Source organism: Caretta caretta, chromosome 5 (assembly GCF_965140235.1).
Source record: "Caretta caretta isolate rCarCar2 chromosome 5, rCarCar1.hap1, whole genome shotgun sequence".
Classification (NCBI taxonomy): domain Eukaryota; kingdom Metazoa; phylum Chordata; order Testudines; family Cheloniidae; genus Caretta; species Caretta caretta.
The window spans coordinates 5218314-5240950 of NC_134210.1; the positions used below are offsets into that span (position 1 = coordinate 5218314).

The 22637-nt window shown below is 49.8% G+C and overlaps 1 protein-coding gene across 15 annotated transcripts in view; it reads left to right on the forward strand.

Annotated features, from left to right (window-relative positions):
* Positions 1-18089, forward strand: part of LOC125636717 (myogenesis-regulating glycosidase) — a 35996-nt gene extending 17907 nt beyond the window's left edge. For 8 of the 15 annotated variants that reach the window (XM_048850282.2, XM_048850285.2, XM_048850288.2 and 5 more), the window contains 2 exons: positions 7091-9392; positions 11634-18089. In XM_048850282.2, coding sequence (XP_048706239.1) covers positions 11817-13853 — 2037 coding nt within the window. In that variant the 5' untranslated portion in view covers positions 7091-9392; positions 11634-11816 and the 3' untranslated portion in view covers positions 13854-18089. Of the gene's footprint in view, positions 1-6; positions 6436-7090; positions 9393-11633 lie in introns of those variants that run through there. The other 7 variants (XM_048850284.2, XM_048850287.2, XM_075128331.1 and 4 more) reach the window with 3 other exon arrangements.
* The last annotated feature ends 4548 nt before the right edge of the window (positions 18090-22637 follow it).

The window sequence follows — 22637 nt, forward strand, 5'->3', positions numbered from 1 at the left end:
GTAAGTGGAAAGTGGCTGTGTATCATCAGGTGGTTGCACTTCAGTCTCTGCAGTTTAACCTCTGAATTGCTTATTCTGCAGGAAGTCAGGATGGGATCCCGTTCGCTACAGCGTTGTACACCTGATTAGGGCCTGTCATAAATAAAGGGAAGGGTAACCACCTTTCTGTATACAGTGCTATAAAATCCCTCCTGGCCAGAGGCAACATCCTGTTACCTGTAAAGGGTTAAGAAGCTCAGCTAACCTGGCTGGCAACTGACCCAAAGGACCAATAAGGGAACAAGATACTTTCAAATCTTGGGTGGGGGGAGGCTTTTGTTTGTGCTCTTTGTTTACGTGTTTGTTCTCTCTTGGGACTGAGAGAGGCCAGACAAATCCATCTTCTCCAACCCATCCTAATCCAAGTCTCCAATATTGCAACCAGTAAAGGTAAGTAAGCCAGGCAAGGCGGATTAGTTTATCTTTTGTTTTATGTGAATTTTCCCTGTGTTAAGAGGAAGGTTTATCCTGTTTTCTGTAACTTTAAGGTTTTGCCCAGAGGGGGATCCTCTGTGTTTTGAATCTGGATACCCTGTAAAGTATTTTCCAACCTGATTTTACAGAGGTGATTTTTACCTTTCTTTTTTTTAATAAAATCCTTCTTTTAAGAACCTGACTGATTTTTCCATTGTTCCAAGATCCAGGGGTTTGGGTCTTTGATGATTTTGTAACCAATTGGTTAGGATATTATTCTCAAGCCTCCCCAGGAAAGGGGGTGTAGGGCTTGGGAGGCGGGGGGGATATTTTGGGGAAAGACGTCTCCAAGTGGGCTCTTTCCCTGTTCTTCGTTTAACATGCTTGGTGGTGGCAGCATACTGTTCAAGGTCAAGGCAAAGTTTGTACCTTGAGGAAGTTTTTAACCTAAGCTGGTAAGAATAAGCTTAGGGGGTCTTTCATGCGGGTCCCCACATCTGTACCCTAGAGTTCAGAGTGGGGAAGGAACCCTGACAGGGCCCCACTCCTAATGGGTCCTGGTCATTGTAGGATGGGTTCCTAGGAGAGTAACATGGGTATTTCTCTGCTCCCTCTGAAGTGGCAAACATTGGCCATTGCTGGAATTAGGACTGGAAAATAATAGGTAATGGTCAGAACTGCTAAAGCAGACCCCTATCTTCTTTAGGCACCTTCGCCATTTGAGACATGGCAACTTGTACTCTTGGGGGAATTCTGCATCACTGCGCGGTGCAGAATTTATGTTCCCCACAAAATTTTTTCCCCTGCAGAATTTGTGATCTCCCACTGTCAGTCCTATGCATGGCCAGGCTTGAGCTGTCAGCCCCACACATGGCAGCCCGAACCCGACAGCCCCAGTTGCGCAGCAGAATTTTAAAATATTTAATTTTTTTGACACAGAATTCCCCCAGGAGGAAACTTGCTATTTCTTCCTGCTGGAGCGTTGGTGCCAAGGATTACAAAGTGGCTTTTAGCATCACAAGTTAGCTGCCTGCGTGCTGTTGTTCATGTAGGCTCAAGGGCATGCAGGGTGCTTTACAGGAGTACTGTTTACTAAGCGCTGATAAGAATTCTGTCCAAGTCCCTAATCCTGCAGGCAGGCAGAAATTTGCACACACACGTAGTCCTTTGAATTCAATGCTAGAGAGTTTAAAATGTGCTTGCAAAGTCAGAGCACCAACAGACAGAGATGGAATGCAGGTGAAGTCTGAGATAAGAGTTCATGGAGTTAGATATTCATGTTTCCCCACAAGTCCTGTTGGTTCTAGTTTTAAGACAGAAAACTTTGGTTTTTCAACAAGTGTTACAGCAAAGGCATGGATGTTGTGAGCAGAGGCTGAGGTGATTAGTAAGGGAATAATGGTTGAAAAGAGGGAAGATTTTTAGCAAGGCCTTGAACAAAAGCAAAGATTTCTGGTATTTTAATTAATGAGGGAACTCAATGCCTAGGTAGCAGCATGGAAAGTGAGACATTAAAATCATGGGTCTTTATTATCCAGTAGAACTGGTCATTTTATTTGTTTAAGCAAAACTGAAATTCTGTATTTTGATGTAAAAATCGGAAACTGAACACTTGTTTGTTGGTTAAAAATTATGTTGCTTCGGGGGGCGGGGGAAGCTTACAAAAAGTGTGGGTTTCTGGTTTTCTGATACCAGAAAATTTGTGGAGAGGGGAGTTCTGAAGTTTCCTGAAGAAGTGAAAACCTGATCTATTAAACTGATTATAAAAAGCAGTCGTGGCTTGGTCACCCCCTGATAACTCTACCCCCATCTCCTTCCCAAAGTATCACTTCCTCCCATGCTTTAATCTATGCACGGTAATATAAAATGCAAGTATCATTTGGTGTGATATCAAAATTGATAAAAGTGCACATTTCACAGCAGTGGATTTCATGGAGGTTCTGGTACGTCTCCCCCTTTTGAGGATAATGGTTTTGTTTGTTTAAAATTTTTGTTGTTTTGTTTCAGGGTGTTTTTGTTGTTGAATAGGGTTTATTGACTAGACGGGGTAGGGATCAGTGTTGCAGGTGTCATTCAGTGGTGGTAAAACTGTTTCGAAGAGGAAGATTTTGCAGAGTTTCCTAGAGATGGTCAGACCCTGAATTCACCTGATCTTCTCCTAGAAGTTTATTCTACTGCTGGCTCCATGGGGCTAATCCTCCATCCTTTTAACTGTAACCCTTATGGGGTACGTCAGGCTATAATTAAGGCTTCGAATCTTTCACGGAGGTCACAGATTCTGTGACTTTCCAGGACCTCCGTGATTTCTGCAGCTGCAGTGGCTAGTGCAGCTGACCCCAGGACTGCCCCAGGCAACTGGTCCTGGGCGCTGCCCCGGAGCAGCGGTCCAGGAGCAGCAGCAGTACCCCAGGCCACCCCCACCCGGGGCAGCAGCGGCAGTCCTCCAGGAGCAGCCGCAGAGGCAGGACCCCTGGCCACCCCCCACCTCCAGGAGCAGCAGCAGCATCTGCGGGAGCACCGCCCCACCACCATCAGTAGGTAAGAGTTAGTTAGGAGTATTTTTCATAAAACTCATGGACCGATCACTGGCCCTGACTTTTTGGTTATTGACTGTGACCTGACCGTGACTTTTACTAAAAATACCTGTGACTAAATCGTAGCCTTAGCTATAATGCAGAGGAATCACACGCAGCTTTGCTTTCTTCTATCTCTGAACAAGGAGCTTTGTTAGAATAAGGAGCACAGAGGAGAGACAAGGTGGGTGAGGTAATACATTTTATTGAACCAACTTCTGTAACCCTCAGCAAGTTTGCAGATGACACTAAACTGGGAGGAGTGGTAGATACGCTGGAGGGTAGGGATAGGATACAGAAGGCCCTAGACAAATTAGAGGATTGGGCCAAAAGAAATCTGATGAGGTTCAACAAGGACAAGTGCAGAGCCCTGCACTTCGGATGGAAGAATCCCATGCACCGCTACAGATTAGGGACCAAATGGCTCGGCAGCAGTTGTGCAGAAAAGGACCTAGGGGTTACAGTGGACGAGAAGCTGGATATGAGTCAGCAGTGTGCCCTTGTTACCAAGAAGGCCAATGGCATTTTGGGATGTATACGTAGGGGCACTGCCAGCAGATCGAGGGACGTGATCGTTCCCCTCTATTCGACATTGGTGAGGCCTCATCTGGAGTACTGTGTCCACTTTTGGGCCCCACACTTCAAGAAGGATGTGGAAAAATTGGAAAGCGTCCAGCGGAGGGCAACAAAAATGATTAGGGGACTGGAGCACATGACTTATGAGGAGAGGCTGAGGGAACTGGGATTGTTTAGTCTGCGGAAGAGAAGAATGAGGGGGGATTTGATAGCTGCTTTCAACTACCTGAAAGGGGGTTCCAAAGAGGATGGCTCTAGACTGTTCTCAGTGGTAGCAGATGACAGAACAAGGAGCGATGGTCTCAAGTTGCAGTGGGGGAGGTTTAGGTTGGATGTTAGGAAAAACTTTTTTGCTAGGAGGGTGGTGAAGCACTAGAACGGGTTACCTAGGGAGGTGGTGGAATCTCCTTCCTTTGAAGTTTTTAAGGTCAGGCTTGACAAAGCCCTGGCTGGGATGATTTAGTTGGGGATTGGTCCTGCTTTGAGCAGGGGGTTGGACTAGATGACCTCCTGAGGTCCCTTCCAACCCTGATATTCTATGATAAGGGTTACAGTTCAGAGGATGGGGATTAGCTAACCGCCAATAAAAAGTGCTCACTCATGAAATCTGTATCCCCCTTTTTGTCCTATGGCTACAGGGGTGTTAACTGGGCACTTCACCTTGAATGATCCCGTAGAATATGTGCTTCTGCTAAACTACCTGTTCAACCTTGTATGTGGCTGTGACACTGAGTGCCTTTTCCAGACCCTTTCCCAGAGGAAGAGCTCTGTGTAGCTCGACAGCTTGTCTCTCTCTCCAACAGAAGTTGGTCCAATAAAAGCTATTACCTCACCCACCTTGTCTCTCTAACGTCCTGGGACCAACATGGCTACAACACTGCATACAATGGGGGACACAGTGTTAGCCACAAGGTTAGCCTTCCTCTGTTTCACTTCTAGAGCTTCTGCCTAGAATCTTGCCACATCCTCCCTGGCTTCCTGCTACAGCTTTTATGCATATCCTTGTAGTGCATGCACAATTTTTGCTTTCCTTTGCAGTATTCTCACTAGGGGCTTGTAACCATTGCTGTCCCTCCGTAGGCGTTGAAGGCATGCAGCGTGTAACAGAGGGGCTCCCATTATTTCCATGAGCAAGTGCTTTGAAACAAGGAAAAAAGCAATTTCCTCTTAATCTTAAAAAGAAAATCAGCCCAAGAATCTGCATTTGCTCTTTGTGTGTGGGCAACGTAACCACCTCATCAGCCTCAAACATGAGAGCAGCAAATCTATATCCTCCAGTTAAGTCCCATTAGAAATCTTTCTAATAGGCAGCAGTGTTTGTTCCAGAAGATCTGGCATCTCTCTCTTTGCTTTAATGAGACACTGGCCCGTGCAGCGTGCCATGCAGCATCTGTGAGCGATGGGATATTAGACTGACAAGGTGTCAGTAGGATTTGAGGACCACAATCCCAGTTCAAATGGACCTTCTGGTGGCTAAAAAGCCAATATAAAGGCTCAGACTTGTGCAATTGGCATAATAAAAATGCAACTCACAAAGCAGCTAAAAATAAAAGCAACAGATCAGACTGGGTTGCCCCTTGGCTGGGAAACAGAACCCTTTACTCTAAACCATTCATATTAAGGCAGTACTGTACCTAGGAATCTTAATCAAGGAGCAGGGCTCCAGAGTGCTAAGTATTGTAGAGATATGTAATGGACAGCAGTCTGCGCCCCAAAGGACTCAAGCTGCATTAGAGAGAATGCAAGAGGTGGGTGAGAGGGAATCGGCTAATGCTTCAGTTAGCACTGTTTGTTAGCTGACAGTCCAGCCACTCTGTGCAGTTTGAGTGGTGTTCCACAGTGAGGCTGTTCTCATGCTACCGTTGTTAATTGAGTGAAGACAACTTGAGTTAACTGTGTGGCGAAGACTTAGGGCTTGGCTACACTTGCGAGTTACAGCCTATTAAAGGAGCCCCAGGAACACTAGCTCACTACCCGTCCACACTGGCAAGGCACGAAGAGCGCTCTGACTCCGTGGCTAGAGCGCTGCTGGTCTCCACCTCGGCCAGTGGAATAACGTTTTTGTGCGCCCCCCCTGGAGCGCCGCGGCACCAGTGTGGACGCCCTGGTCTGTTAATGCGCTCTGATTGGCCTCCAGAAGTGTCCCACAATGCCTGTTCTAGCCACTCCGGTCATCACTTTGAACTCTACTGCCCTGCCCTCAGGTGACCAACCGTCAGACCAGCCCTTTAAATTCTCTGGGAATTTTGAAAATCCCTTTCCTGTTTGCTCAGCCAGGCGTGGAGTGTTCTCAGCGAATCTTTCCAGGTGACCGTGCCTCCACGTGCCAGGCGATCCCCAGTATGGAGCAATGGCAAGGTGCTGGACCCCATTAGTGTTTGGGGGGAGGAAGCTGTCCAGTCCCAGCTGCGCTCCAGCCGTAGGAATTGCGATACCTTCAGGCAGATATCAAGGGACATGATGGAAAGGGGCCATGATCGGGACGCACAGCAGTGCAGGATTAAAATGAAGGAGCTGCGGAATGTGTACCGCAAAGCCCATGAGGCAAACAGCCGCTCCGGTGCTGCCCCTGCGACCTGCCATTTCTACAAAGAGCTGGACGCGATACTTGGGGCCGAACCCACCTCCACTCCGAGTACCACCATGGACACTTCAGAGCCCAGTTCAACAAGGCAGGAGGAGGAGCAAAGTGGGAACGAGGGTGCTCCGGAGGAGGAATACACCCCGGCATCCCTAGATGCATGCAGCCAGGAGCTGTCCTCAAGCTAGGAGGAAGGTGGCCAGTCACGGCGGCCAGTGTTTGGGGAAGGACAAACATCAGAGGAGGTTCCCAGTAAGCAGTTTTTATTTTGGGAAGGAAGTTATTTGGTGCGGGCTCTTGGGGTGAGGAGAGTTAGGGCTGCATGCATGCCTAGATGCGGAATAGGGCATTGATGTGCTCTCTCACATCGCAATTTTCAGCCTCAGTGATCTCTTCAAAGGTCTCAGTGAGAACTCGGGCAATGCGCTTGTGCAGGTTTCTTGGGAGAACCATTGTGGTCCTTGCCCCAGTAAGGCTAACTTGTCCGCACCACTGTGCTGTGAGGGGCGGGGGGACCATTGCTGCACACAGGCAAACTGCATATGGGCCAGGGCAGAAGCTGCAGTGCAGTACAAGACCCTCCCTTGCTTCCCAGGTCACCCTCAGCAGTGAGATATCTTCCAGGATGAACTCCTGTGGAAAATGTGGGGGCAGTGTTCAGTTTAGGGGCCCCCTGCCGCTGTTGGCTCTCCCCAAGGCATAGAACCCAAACCATGAAAGAATCAGTCCCCCTTGACCCTGTGCTTACTCACCATTTTGGGGCTCCCATGGGTTATGTGCGCTTGCTTTGGGACGGGCAAATTATGCTACTGTGTAGATTGTGCTTGCCCTTAAGTACGGGGGAATCATTGCTCTGTCTGGTGTGAACAATGCTGCCTCTGCTAAGTGTTGCATTTTGCCTTTACAGATGAAACCTTGAGGTTTCAGTCGTCCATGTCATCACCAGCTGAGAGGCTGCAAAGAATCAGGAAGAGGCCACGCAGAAGCAAAGAGGACACGCTGCGTGAAGTCATGCAGCATTCAAGTAATGAAATTCAAAAAGAGCAGGAGTGGCGGGAGAGTGAAAGGAGGGTCCGCCAGTAGAATACGGATCGCTGGCACCAAAGCACGGAGCGGCTGCTAAGCATCATGGAGCGCCAAGCGGACTCGATCCAGGCGCTCGTCGCCATGCAGGCAGAGCACTGCCTCACCCGCCTGCCCCTGCAGCCCTTGTCCCAAAACTCTTTCCCTTGTGCCCCCATGTCACCTCCAACCCACTTTCCCCAACATCCGGGTTCTTATCGCCACCAGCTGCCTCCAACACCTGTAGCTTCACCACCCAGCCCTGAAAACTACAACCCTTACCCACTGCACTCAACCCCCATCACCAGGCAGTATAGCCCTCCTGAAGTTCAGCACTCATTGCACAGCACTCCATACGCAAATCTGTGATTGTACCGTTCCCCACTCCACCCCCTTGCCCTTTCCTGTTTCCCAAGCAGTTGTTTCTTTTCATTAAATGGATTTTTTTGCTTTGAAAACTTCTTTATTATTGCATAATGTAAAAGATACCTTAGCCTAGGAAAGCAACAGGCACTGCAAGTCAGAGTAGCAAACACAGATTTCTACTAACATTGGAACCACTGCACTTCACTCTCGTGCAGGGCGCCAGACATTACTGGTGGCTTTCAGCCTCAAATTGCTCCCTCAAGGCATCCCTAATCCTTGCAGCCCCACGCTGGGCCCCTCTAGTAGCCCTGCTCTCTGGCTGTTCAAATTCAGCCTCCAGGTGTTGAATCTCCGATTTCCATGCCTGAGTGAATCTTTCCCCCTTCTCTTCACAAATGTTATGGAGGGTACAGCACACGGATATAACCGCGGAGATGCTGTTATCAGCCAGGTCCAGCTTCCCATACAGAGAGCACCAGCAGCCCTTTAAACAACCAAAAGCACACTCCACAGTCATTCTGCACCGGCTCAGCCTGTTGTTGAACTGCTCCTTGCTGCTGTCAAGGCTCCCTGTGTAGGGTTTCATGAGCCACGGCATTAAAGGGTAAGCGGGGTCTCCCAGGATCACAATGGGCATTTCGACTTCTCCTACGGTGATCTTCTGGTCTGGGGAAAAAAGTCCCGGCTTGCAGCTTCCTGAACAGGCCAGTGTTCCGAAAGATGCATGCTCCAGGCACCTTTCCAGGCCAGCCTGTGTTAATGTCCATGAAATGCCCACGGTGATCCACAAGCGCCTGGAGAACCATCGAGAAATACCCCTTCCGATTAACGTACTTGGAGGCTAGGTGGGCTGGTGCCAGAATTGGAATATGCGTCCCATCTATCGCCCCTCCGCAGTTAGGGAAACCCATTGGTGCAAAGCCATCCACAATGTCATGCACGTTACCTGGAGTCACGGTTCTTCTGAGCAGGATGTGATTAATGGCCCTGCAAAGTTGCATCAATATGATTCCAACGGTTGACTTCCCCACTCCAAACTGGTGAGCGACTGATCGGTAGCTGTCTGGAGTTGCCAGCTTCCAGATTGCAATAGCCACCCGCTTCTCCACCGGCAGGGCAGCTCGCAATCTCGTGTCCTTGTGCCGCAGGGTGGGGGGCGAGCTCCTCACACAGTCCCATGAAAGTGGCTTTTCTCATCCGAAAGTTCTGCAGCCACTGCTCGTCATCCCAGACTTGCATGACGATGTGATCCCACCACTCAGTGCTTGTTTCCCGAGCCCAAAAGTGCCGATTCACGGTGGTGAGCATGTCCGTGAATGCCACAAGCAATCTTGTGTCCTGTGTGTTACTCACATCGATATCATCGTCTGAGTCCTCACTGTCACTTTGGATCTTAAGGAATAACTCGACTGCCAAACGTGACGTGCTGGCGAGACTCGTCAGCATGCTCCTCAGCAGTTGGGGCCCTATTCCTGCAGACCGAAAGGGAAGACAGAGCGCATGGTACAAAAAATGTTGAAAGATGGCGCCAATTGTGAACGGAAGCAGAGGGATTGCTGGGATGCGAACTGATGCATCATGGGGCGTTGGGACAGGACCCAGAATGCCTTGCACCCCCTGCCCCCTTCCCACAAGCCACAGTGCCACAATGGGAAGAGGTGCTCTGTGGGATACCTGCCCATAATGCACTGCTCCAAATGCCGCAAATGTGGACACGCCAGTGTGCTTGCAGCTGTCAGTGTGGACAGACTGCAGCGCTTTTCCTACTGCGCTCTCTGAAGGTGGGTTTAACTCAAAGCGCTCGACATCTGCAAGTGTAGCCATGCCCTTAGACATAGATAAAATTAAGTTTGGTTGCTTGGAGATCGTCACCTGGTTACTCTTCTATGGCTGTTAATTAGCACTGCCCAATAAAGGTGTGTAAACTTTTCAGTTTGGCCTCTAGTTTTAGGCAAGCTAATGCCTTAATCCAGACCTTTAAAACTAGAAAGGCCTAGTGCCGTGTTTCTCTGATTAACGTCTTCCCTTCAACACACATGCAGTCTGGCTACCACTAAACAAAAATCAGAATTTTTGTTTTACAGGAAATTCTGGTGTTTCAACATTTGTTTTAATCCCAAACTGGATGGAATCATTGAATGAAAGAAATTGGTATTTCAATGGAAAGTTCTGAATCAAAAATATTTGGTAATGTTTTGACAATTTTTGGTAAAAAGAAACGTTGGTAATGTTTTTGGTAAATGTTTTGACAGTCCCGAATCGAAAGATTGTTTTGGTCTGCTAAACCAAATGGAAATGTGGTGAGTCAGTTTGACATGAAAACTGCATTTGCCTTTGGCAGTGTTCCCAAACTTTTTACCTCACGCCCCCCAGGACTGGGAAGTGTGGCCACACCTGGGGCTGGGGCCGGGGCCGGGGCCGTGGCTGGGAGCAGGGTCAGGGCCGAGGGCCAAGGCTGGGGCTGGAGTCGCAGCCAGGCCGGGAGCCAAAGGTTGAGACCTGGGCTGGCCGCAGCTGGGGGCGGGGTTGGGAGTGGGTGTGGAGCTGGGGCCGCAGCTGGAAGGAAGCTGAGGCCAAGCCGGCAGCTAGGGTCACAGCCGGTGCGGAGCCGCAGCCGGGGCTGGGCCTGGGGTCAGGGCTGGGGATGGGGCCAAGAGCAGAGCCATAACCAGGAGCTGGGGTCGGAGCAGATCTGGTGGTGCTCCCTCCCTGCCACCCATGGGGGCTGGCCCAGGGCCCACCATGCCCCCCCCCACAAACGTTCCTCTGCACCCCCACAGTTTGGGGAGCACCGCTTTAGCCAGTAGGAGCAGAAGCAGCCAAAGCAGGGACCTTGGGACATCCAGCACATTTTCTAAAGTTTTGATGGGACTTCCTCTGCCCTGTGCTGATTTGGCTGTATGCTCATCCTTTCTGCCTTCCACAGAGTCTTTTCACCTCTACTTCACTCCACATCTACCCTCTTACCCTCTTCTCCCCAGCCCTGTCCCCCTTTTCCTTCAGTGTCCCCTCTCCATGCGCTTTGCTTTCCACTTAGCTGATCCCCCTCCTAACTAAACACTCTCTCTCTCTCTCTCTCTCCGTATCATTAACATGCCATTTGCCTCCATCACGTTGTTGACTCTGCTTGGATGGTTCTCCTCCTTCGCCACCCTGTCTCCCTTGTCTGTTTTAGATTGTTAGCTCTTCAGGACAGAGACTGCCTCCTACTCCATTTGTATGGTGCCTGGTGCAAACGGGCCCCATTATTGCTTGATCTCTACATTCTGCTGTAATATATTTTGACTTAGATCAGAGGTGGGCAAACTATGGCCCACGGGCCACATCTGGCCCGCGGGACCATCCTGCCCAGCTCCTGAGCTCCCGGCCGGGGAGGCTAGCCCCTGGCCCCTCCCCTGCTGTCCCCCCTCCCCCGCAGCCTCAGTGCGCCGCGCCCCAGTGCTCTGGCCCACCACTCCTGCCGGGCAGCGTGGCCGGCTCTGGCATGGTAAGGGGGCAGGGAGCAGTTGGATGCGGGGAGCAGTCATGGGATGGGGAATGGGGTGGGGTTGGATAGGCGTGGGTGTCCCAGGGGCCCTGTCAGGGGCAGCGGTGTGGATATGGGTCAGGGCGGTCAGGGGACAGGGAGCAGCAGGGGTGTGGTTAGGCATGGAAGTCCTGGACGGCCTGTCGGGAGGTGGGGGTGTGGATAGGGGGCGCGGCAGTCGGGACAGGGAGCGGGGGGGGTTGGATGGGGGTGGGGTCCCGGGGGCGGTTAGGGGTGGGGGGGTCCCAGGAGGGAGCAGTCAGGGGACAAAGAGCAAGGGGGTTGGATGGGTCAGGGGTTCTGAGGGGGGCAGTCAGGGGTCGGTAAGTTGGTGGGGGTGGATAGGGGGCAGGGGCCAGGCTGTTTGGGTAGGCACAGCCTTCCCTACATGGCCCTCCATATAGTTTTGCAACCCTGATGTGGCCCACGGGCCAAAAAGTTTGCCCTCCCCTGACTTAGAGGATGCTTATATGTATTTTTCCCCCTTCTGTTTCAGACACCACTGTTCAGGGGTTGAAGGGATCTGGAGAAGAAATCACAGCTGCATACACCACTGTTCCTTTCCTTTTTTTGAGAGCCTGACAAGAACTCTACCAGAAATAACTAAGCGTTTTCGGCTTTGTTAAAATCAGCCGTCTTGTTGTTGTTTAGGAGCGAGCACTTCAGAAAGAATAGCATCATGTACACATTTCTGCCGGAAAACTTCAACCTGGTGAAGCCGAAGCCGTCCAAGGAGCTGAAGCCAATGATCGGTGCAATAATCGTCGGGCTCATCTTGTTCATTGCAGCGGTGGTGGCTTGGTGCTACTACACGGCGTCTCTCAGGAAGGCGGAGCGGCTAAAGACGGAATTGATGGACCTGAGGAAGGATGGGTTCATCATCAAAAACCACAACGGGGAGGTGGTCTTCAGACTGGCCTTTCAGTCGGGCACCCTCGATCTGGAGTCCTGCTCGAAAGAAGGGGAGATTTTAAGCTGCACCAGGTCAGACAGAGGGAAGCTGAATTTCTTCATTCAGACTGTCAAGCCCAAGGACACGGTGATGTGCTACCGCGTCCGCTGGGAGGAGTTTGTGGGAGACACGGTGGTCGAGCACACCATGTTTTGGGAGGACGCTCACTGGTACGGGGGCTGTGAAATGAGCGTCCAGCACTGGCCAATCAGACTGCCAGGGTATCAGGAGCCCATGCCCTTTGTGACGAGCGATGTGTATTCCTTCAGGGGCAGCTTTGGAGGCATCTTGGAAAGGTACTGGCTGTCCTCAAAAGCGGTGGCTATAAAGATCAACGACTCGGTGCCCTTCCACCTGGGGTTTAACGCCAGTGAACGGTCGCTCTTCTTTCAGGCCAGGTATAAGGATTCTCCCTACAAACCGCCCCTTGGGCAGCAGCCTTTCCCGGAGCTAAGCTACCGTGTCTGTGTCGGTTCGGATGTGACCTCTATTCACAAATACATGGTGCGTAGGTACTTCAACAAGCCTTCTAAGATCCCATCAGAAAACGCCTTCCGGTACCCCACCTGGTCTACACGGGCTCTGTACAAAAATCATATTGACCAGGATAAACTTCTAGATTTTGCAGAAAAGATTAAAAAGTTCCGGTTTAATTGCAGCCATATTGAAATTGATGACATGTACACACAGACTTATGGCGATTTTGACTTTGATCCGGTAAAGTTCCCTAATGTGACAGAAATGTTCAAAACGCTGAAAGAAGAGGGATTTAAAGTTACCCTGTGGACGCATCCCTTTATAAACTACAATTCCTCCAATTTTGGAGTGGGGATAGAGCAGCAGCTCTTTATCAAGGAGCCAACAGGGAAACTCCCCGCGATGGTGAAGTGGTGGAACGGCATTGGGGCCATATTGGATTTTACCAATCCCACAGCCAGGGAGTGGTTTCAGAGCCACCTGAAACAACTGCGGTCAAAGTATGGCATAGCGTCCTTTAAATTTGACGCTGGTGAGGTAAGCTACCTTCCAAAGCAGTTCAGCACCTTCAGGCCCTTGTCGGATCCCAGCATCTGGTCCAGACGGTACACGGAAATGGCCATTCCGTTCTACGAGCTCGCCGAAGTCAGGGTCGGCTACCAGTCCCAAAACATCTCGTGCTTCTTCCGCATCATCGACCGCGACTCGGTTTGGGGATATGAGCTTGGCCTCAAGTCCTTGATCCCTACAGTGCTCACCATTAGCATGCTGGGGTATCCTTTCATTTCAGCTGACATGATCGGTGGTAATTTTTTCCCCAACAAGACGGAAGGTGCTGTTGAAATCCCGGATCAGGAGCTGTACATCCGCTGGCTGGAGCTGTCGGCCTTCATGCCCTCCATGCAGTTTTCCATACCCCCCTGGCTCTACGACAAGGCAGTGATTGAGATTGCACAGAAGTTCACAGAGCTGCATGAGTCCCTGGTTGCCCCTCTCCTGTTGGAGCTAGCTGGGGAGGTCACCGACACGGGAGACCCCATCATACGGCCCATCTGGTGGATTTCTCCCAGGGATGAATTCGCTCACAAGATCGACTCCCAGTTCCTCATTGGGGACACCCTCATGGTAGCCCCTGTCCTGGAGCTGGGCAAGCAAGAGCGAGATGTGTACCTCCCGGCTGGCAAATGGCGCAGTTACAAAGGGGAGCTGTTTGAGAAGACCCCAGTCCTGTTAACAGACTATCCCGTTGACTTGGACGAAGTTGCTTATTTCCTCTGGGTATCTTAACAGACTCCTCCGTCCACTCTAATCTTTGTGATAACCATGCCTTACTTTAGGATCTTAAAACAAATAATTCTAAATGCACAGTGCGTTTCTTTGGGGGGTGCTGTAGGGGAATGGGAAATTAACAGGACTTTGTTTTTTAAATCTCCTCTATTTTGTCAATGAGACGCGCTCCAGTTTGGGCTGTGGTGTATATATAAATGCAGAAGGAATCATAGCATCACAAGATGCATGCAGGAAGCTGAGGCCTTTTCAAATCTCTGAGTTCAAGAGGTCAACGCACCCCTGGGTTTTTAGCTGTGCAGCATGTATTTGTTTTGGTATTTTTTAATTATTTTATTTCTCCTTTAGAAACGTGGCCCCTGGGAGGCCTACAATGTTTGCCATAGGCCCCCCTCTTCTAGGTGCAGCCTATGAATCCAAATCCCATAGTGCAGTGCTCCATCTTGAGCTCAATGAAAGGCTGCATGCTTCAACAGGAAGCAGTGCATGCTGGGGCCCGTAGTTCCTGGGCCACGCCTCTCCCCAATCGCGAGTGCAGCTGCAGTCGGCTCAGTTTTAATGCGAATGAAATGCAGTCCTGGAGTTGTTGCAAGTTGCCAAGATGGCCTGCAGCTGAACAAAGGGAGGACAGCTCTGATCCCAGGGGTGAAAGCAATGTTGGAAGAGAACAGGGAATGATTCAAACATGGGAAGCAATGGGTTACTATAGCACAACTAGCCTTACATTTTATAATGTGGCAAATATTATTGAAAAATGACTTTTTTAAGAGGATAAATCAAACTATATATTTTATTCCTTAGTCCAGCATTGGTCTGGACTCAAATGCCCAACCTCCCTACTCTCTCGAGTACCCGGCGGGCCAGGCTACTCGATTTACCTGCAAGTATTTTAACTGTATGTTACTTCACCGGGCAGGCTGCATTATTGCATCCTAGCCCGTTGCTAATATCTACTGGAAGGATCTCCTCCTAGAGCACCGTCTCTGCTGTTAACCCTGTTCCCCATAGAGCAACAACATTCACCCGGTGTGTTTTCTTTCAAGGGAGTAAAATGGATTTCTTTGTTACATACCTATCCTGCCGATACTTCTCTTTCCCCTTTTAAAATGTGCTTGCAGCTTGGTTATTTGTCAGAGGAATGGCCAGAAGCAAAATAACCTCTCAAAAGGTGCATGTGACACTCCCCTGAGACTGCAGGTGCCTGCCCACCGCGCACAAACAGATCCACCGCTTTTGCTGCCGACCTACATATCCATGTGAAAAACAACGACGTTTGCACTGAACAGGGCTGTGCTGATCAGGCTTCTCCATTGTTTCCAAAGAAAGGTTGTGGTATTCCGAGTCCGATTAAGCTCATATTGCATGGACAGTCTCTTCTAACGGTCTCCATTTTGTCTAAAGTTTCTTGGGTCACTTTTTCTGTTTGTTGCTATTTTTAAAAAGCCCAATGCTCACTAGCTCCCATGTAGGCTCCGAAACGAGTGGCTCAGTGGAAGCCATTGAGTGCTGAGCACTTTGGAAAACTTGGCCCCATGTCACTCTCGAAGTAGGAAATCTGAAGTTTTGGCCCGAAGGTAAAATGCAATTCTAACTGACCTGTGAATGAGTGTTACCCTTTGTCCTCTGTACCTGAGCCACAGAGGATGTGAGTCTACCGCTGCCCCTCTTATGAAGCCTAGCTCTCTGTCTCAAGCTGTAGAGACTTGTGGTGTTAGCTCTGGAAGTCCCCAGGTCAGTGCCTGGGGTTGGCTGAGATAGCAGCCACTGTTGTCCTAGGCGCTCGATCTTGCACCATTGAAGTCAATGGCAGTTATGGCTCCTGAGTTCATCCTTAGCAGGATGTGGCCCTGGGACTGCAAGGCAAGAGCTGAGTTGCTGTTGGTGAATTCCAGCAGCCACCTTGTTCTAATCTCCTATCAAGGAAGATGCAGGTGCAAGCGAATGCAAGCGAATGCTGTGTGCTTGATCTCTAATTCAAGTGGTTTAAGCTTAAATGTGCAATGTAGGTGCTCGGCCTGAGCTCATCCCAAAGGCTACATTAGCCACTTGCTCTTGCATAGTTTGGATGCCCCAGGTTAGACCCACTCCTATGGTGCGACTTGAAATGTAACAAACTGATTTAAGCATTGAAAATACGTCAAGGCTTGGAGGACTCCTAACTGTGCCTCATTTTCAACTCTTGTGGGGGGGTTTCCTTTGGTTAGACGTATGCATAGTTTTGGGGAAGGATTCTTCGGAGGGCAGCTTTGTTGCAGCATCTGGATAAGATCAGAGATTCTGAGTACAGCGCATAAGGTCTCTGTGTACAAATTGACCAGAGCAGCCTTGCACCATTAATCCCTTGGCATCTCCTGCTAGCATGGGGTTTGGCTATATTGACTGGTGAAATGACCCAACCCTCCCTTTATCCAAGAGGAGTGATGGACATGACAGTGTCCCTACAAAACAGCTGTCTCCAGTGCAGAAAATCTGGGGTATGGGTGGAGGAGGGAATCCTAAAGGGGGAGAACGTGCCTGGCTGTGCTTTCAGTGTGAGCCTGAAGACTTCAGCTGCACAAATCCCAGCTCTGAACTAGGAGGGACTGGGAATGGATTGATTCGGATCCTTTCCGAATGCAAGGGTTCCACACTGGAATGTCCCGTAGCTTGAATTCTACTTACTGTACCACTAAAAGGGATGAAGTGACATAGATTGTTCTAGGCTTGTAAGGTGGGTAACTGCACAAAACCCAGGGTCAAGGAAATACCTGTTGAGATGGAGTTGGGTGGACTGGTTCAGATTTGCCACCCAAATGTCTGTCTAGCCCTACCTCTGGGAGTGGCTGAGCTGCAGTTGGGCCTGATGCAGGGGTGGCTCAGATTATGTTTGTATTATTATTTTTATTTTAATCCTGCACTACTGTATTGGTTTTGCACAGTGCTATAAATCTGCACATGCCTTTGCAAGTCAGATTCTAATGTTCATTTTAACCAGTTTTCTAACTCTCTTAATTACTGAAGAAACAACGCAACTCTCCTGTTAACTGAAATAGCTTTGGGAGAATAAAGGGAATTTTAACTACCTAGGTCCGTCTGCAACAACTTTGTGGGAACAGTTGCATCAGCAGTGATGAATGTAGGTTGTAGGTTACTTTCACACTTGATGTTCTATAAAATTAAATCTGAGTCACAAGGCCTTTTTAATTGCTCTTTTTAAAATGTAAAAACCTCAAAAAATCAGGCTTGTTTTCCTTCCCACCCTACCCTACACCCCCATCTAATTTCTCAGGGATCAGGGCTTGATGTATAAATAGTCCGTTGTAAAAACATAGATCTGTTTGGTTTGTTGGAGGGTTTTGTTCCTTCGTGAGCTCTGCAGACAAGGAAAGATGTACCTTTAGGGCTGGCCTATAGATGATCCTTCTCCCACAGGATAAGGGGAAGTTCCCTGTGCCATTTTCTTTTGGAAGATCAACAGAGCGAAGGGCAAGAAGAGAGGCAGTTTTGCTCCCAGTTCCATTGTGTGACTAGGGAATAGCCCAGCTGACGCTGGAGTTATTCAACACTGGTGAAAGTGAGAACAGAATGTAGCCCAGAGAATGCACCATGCCCAGGATTTAGCAAGGTATCAAAGCATGCACTTGTCTTTAATGGGACTATTTATTGGCTTAAAGCTAGGCCCAGGCTGAAGTACCTTACTCGGGTGAGGGCCATATTTTTGGTCAAGTGAAAAGAAAGGCTCTTTCTCTGATTCACAATAACAGTCCAGAAAAATCACTTGGGGCCCTGACCAGTTGCTTATTTACAGTGCAGGGTGCATTTTCTATTTTAACATGACACGTTTCACTTACAGCTGAGTGCTGCGGAAAAAACATGACATACATCTGGGGCAAAACAACACAATTCACTTATGCCACCAATCCAGCCCCAGTACATGTTTCTGCTGCAACGCTGGCTGTCAAATTTCAAAACTGCTATCTACGTGAAGAGTAGATGATGATGATTAAACTTTCATTTAAGAACCTGGGCAGAGCTCCTTTACTGCAAATAGCGTTTCTCTCCTGACTTCTCTTATTTCTGTGTGTATGAAACTTGGCCCTGCCTTTTTCCAAATGGACATCACTCCCACTAACCAAAACCAGAGGGGAATGTTTGCATTTTGTTTAATATTAATTTTTTTGGAGGGGGAGGGTCACATGATCACTGATGTATCATGTTTCAAACTATTCATTTTGAATAAAAGACACTTTCAACCCCTTTGCTTTGCCTCCTTCCTTCAGTGTGAGTGGCACTGTACACCAAGACCAACTGCCATTATATTGGAAAGGGTAAAGCTGCAGCCCGCTGTCTGTGTTACACAAACCCCCATGCAGGCTCCAGACTGGAGCTCTTCAATGGGAAGCATGAGCTTGGAAAGCAATGGAGCTGAAAGAGACGCAGGGCTGAGAGTGGGTGGTAAATTACAGATGGGTTTGAAGGATGAGGTGGCTGCAGAATAGAGGGGTGTAATTTGGGGCTGTGTATATGGTACAGAGCTGGGAGTAAGTCCTACTCTATCTGGATCTGGTCTAGCTAGACCTTCTCTTTGGACAGTAACTCCTCGCTTAACATTATAGTTATGTTCCTGAAAAATGCGACTTTAAGCGAAATGATGTTCAGCGAATCCAATTTCCCCATAAGAATTAATGTAAATAGGAGGGATTAGGTTCCAGGAAAAATTTTTTCACCAGACAAAAGACTATATTATATATATATATATATATATATACAGTATAAGTTTTAAACAATTTAATACTGTACACAGCAATGATGACTGTGAAGCTTGGTTGAGGTGGTGAAGTCAGAGGGGGGGATATTTCCCAGGGAATGCCTTGCGGCTGAATGATGAACTAGCACTCGGCTGAGCCCCCAAGGGTTAACTCGTTGTTAATGTAGCCTCACACTCTACAAAGCAGAGAGATGCGCATTGCCCCTTTAAGTACACTGACCGCACTCTAAGTACACTGCCTTTTTAAGTAGATCAGGAAGTTGAGACAGCAGCTGCTATCAGCAAGCTCTCTCCGTCCTGAGCCCCGTTGTGTCTCTCCCCACCCCCCCCACCCCCCATGGACAGCTGAACTGCCCGGCAATTAATAGCCTTCTGGGTGGCTGCTGCACAGGGAACTATGGGGAACGGGGAGCTGATGGGGGGATGCTGGCCCACCCTGGTTCCAAGCCCCCACCAGCTGGCTCCAACGGGCTGCTCTTTCTGCAAGCAGTGGACAAACCAGGCGGCTGCCAAACAACGTTATAAGGGAGCATTGTGCAACTTTAAATGAACATGTTCCCTAATTGATCAGCAACGAAACAATGCTAATAACCAGGATGACTTTAAGTCAGGAGTTACTGAATTACAATAGCGCACATAGGGCCCCCAGGTGGGGGGTATTGTGCTGTACAAATGTAGATAGTGAGAAATGGTCCCTTCCCCAAAGAGCTGACAGGCTGAATGATGAGGCAGGCAAAGGGTGGGCACAGAGAGGCATAGTGTCTTGCCGGTGGTCACCCAATAGGACAGTAGCAGAGCTGATAACAAAATCCAGATCTCCCAAATCCCAATCCAGTGCCCTACTCCATAGCCCCAGCCATCTCTTCTGTTATGGCACCTCATTAACTGTACCTGAAAGGAATTTGGGCATAGCAAAGGAAAGACAGAGGTGGCTGAATGAAATGACTTGTGAGGAAAGGTTGGAAGGGCTGAATACATATATCTTGGCTCAGAGATGGTGATTAAAGCCTTGATTCAGCAGCTCTTGTTCCCCTGCATCGTCCATTGACTTCAGTCGGAGCACTCCTGTGAGTGAGACCTGCGAGGCTGGGCCCAGTGGGGATGATCATCGTCAGTGAATGTTTGAAGGCTGCAAAGGTTGTAGAAGAATGGGAATTGCTGAGGTTGTTACAGGGGCATCTGACTGGAAGCAAAGGGATTAGGTTCAGGGGGAGGGATAGCTCAGTGGTTTGAGCTTTGGCCTGCTAAACCCAGGGTTGTGAGTTCAATCCTTGAGGGGGCCATGGGATATGGGGCAAAAATTGGGGACTGGTCCTGCTTTGCGCAGGGGGTTGCACTAGATGACCTCCTGAGGTCCCTTCCAACCCTGATATTCTATGATCCTAGGTTAGGAAAGGGAAAATGTAGGTGGAGTATCAAGGAAAAGCCCTTCTGGGGATGAGACATAAGCTGTGAAACAGTCTCCCTGGGGAGGGGGTGGAAACCTCATCGCTTGAGAGACTTAAAACTAAATGCCCAAGAGGAAATGATCCTGCCTTGACACCCAGAGGAGAGGGAGAACCATCAATCAAAGGTGTTTATATGGCCCCTGTTGTCCCAAAGGGTATCAGAGCACCTCACCTAGTATTTCCCTTTGAACACCACTAGGAGGTAGGACAGTGCCCTCAGCTTCAATTTGCAGATGGGCACCCCGGAACAGAAATTCTTAAGCGAGTCACCCGAGGAAGTTTGGTGGAGCAGGGACTTGAAGCCAAGTCTCCTAGGGTGGCAGGTAGCACTCCAACCACGGGACCATCCCTTCTCTAGTGGCTGGCTATCAGAGGGCTGCTTTCCCATCCAAAACATCACTGTTTCTATGGCTGAGCCTCATAGTTTGTGAGACACCTACAATATGGCGCGGAGCAGGGAAGAAGACACAGTCCATGCAGCAAGTAATTTATAACTTGACGTCGAAGTGACATGGACACACTCTCTTATTCAGAATTGAAATATCAGCTCCCGCCTCCGATTGGTCCGTGCTGCCAGTTGCTATTGCCCAGCTGGTGTCGCTGGCCTTATATTCAAATTGTAAGCTCTTTGGGGTAGGGGCTATAGAGCACAGTGGAGGGCTGAGTCAATGAGTAGGGCACCTAAGAGCTATGATAACAGAAATAATAACATACCTTACCTGTGGGAAACCCAGGGGAAGGTTAAATCTTAGGGCTATTGGGTTTAGAAGGGTGTTGTCTCCGTTTGCATCCTGATTTATTATAATCACTCACAAGGTAAAGGTCTGTGGGGCTTTGGTGGAGAAGCGACTGCCCGATTCTTCATGCAGCAGCCCATAAAGGGGGTGGCACTCACGCGGGAGGCTGCCCCAGCACTCCACACCCACAAACAGAGGTGTGGTGAGCGGGATGGGGCACCTGCCTGGGAGTGGCTGCAGGTGATACACTGCATAGGGAAGAGACAGCCATGATGCTGCTGGGGATGCTGGATACTTCAATGGCCACACTCGCTGCCCCTTCGAAAAGGTCCCCCCTCCAGGCTCTGGGCACTAGCGCAGTGCCCAGGGAAGGGTGCCCTGATTGCACACCTGCCTAACCTGTGGCAGCTTTGGGCTAAAGACTCTGGATTTCAGGCCTCCCCAAGGAGACTCCAGCTTTCTTGGCATTCAGGCAGGGCAGGGGGAGATGGGCTAAGGCTCCTGACTGACACCCAGGCAGCACCTGCCCTCCCCACAACTTTCCAGTGAGGTACCCAGCGGGTGCAGGGGGAGGAACCCAGGGCACGGTAAGAGAAGCAGCAGCAGCAGGTAGAGCCTGCTCAGCCCAACCTAATCTGCTAGGATGGGGTAGCCCGGAGACAGGGAGCCTCAGCAAGAAGAGAGGATGGATGGAATGGGGGGAGGAGAAAGGCCTGGACGCAGCAAGTAAAGGGCCTTGGTGCATTGCTGCGTGTGGGAGAGGGGAGGAGGTGACTGGTGGGGCAGGGACTCTGCACCTGGGAGCCCGTTTCACGCTACATGCACATGGGTATGTAAAATTCTCTTTGCTTTGTGCTGAGCCCAGAGACGCAGATATACCTGGCCACACACCCAGTCAGCTGGCCTCCTGCTCCCCCAACGTGCAGCCTGCCCCAAGCATGCGTGAGTCGGAGCCGCTCGGCACCAGTCAGGGAGAATTCCTGCAGCTGTACCTATGAACGCTGGCTCTGAGCCGACAAGGCACAGCCACGGCGCGTTGCGGGGCGGCACGCTACAAGAACGTGGGTGTTGGACTCAAGAAGCTGAAGCGAAGGCCACTGCCCAGCGTACTCTGGGGAGGGTGTGTTGCACTCATGCTTTTATGTTTATGAATACGGCTTGGGCTGTTGGCTCAGATTAATGCTCGGTTCCTTTTATTAAAGAAACTCTTTCTACCTCAGCCCCTGTGCTTGCGAGAGGGGAAGTATTGCCTCTTAGGGGTGCTCAGAGGGGAAAGTGAAATTTTCCCAGGTTAGTGGGTGGGAGCCTGAGCCAGTTTTGGTTATATTGTTCCTGAGATAATGAACGTGGCCTTTCTTGCTGCCCACTCCCACTGGCAGAAGGGTTACACCGCAGGTTTCCACTTAAACCACTTTCATGTGACTGAAACATCCCCCTAATCCTGCTCCCCCCTTTAGCCCTGCCAAGCACAGCTGATACACTCTGGTGTTCCTTGCACTTGAACGGCCTGTCCTGAGAAACGCTACTGCTGGGAAAGCCTCTGCCCCCAGACGCAGCTGCCTGCAACGAAGGGGTTAAGAGAAGTATATCTCCTCATTCCCCTCTCAAGCAGTGCGGGTAGGAGCCCCTTCTTTGTCCAGTAGGTATCAAACGCACAGGAACTATATTTAGCCCTGAGCTTCGCTCTGTTATGTAGAATTGCTTTTCTTTCATGGTCACAGATAAAAGGCCTTGCTCGGTTTCCCCCCTCTCCCCCCCGCCCCCCCCCCCCCCCCGCTGCGTGTGCAATTGGCTCAGGATTGTTTTTAATCGATGCCCAGAAAAAAAATGTTTTACCCTTGGCTCTGTGCTG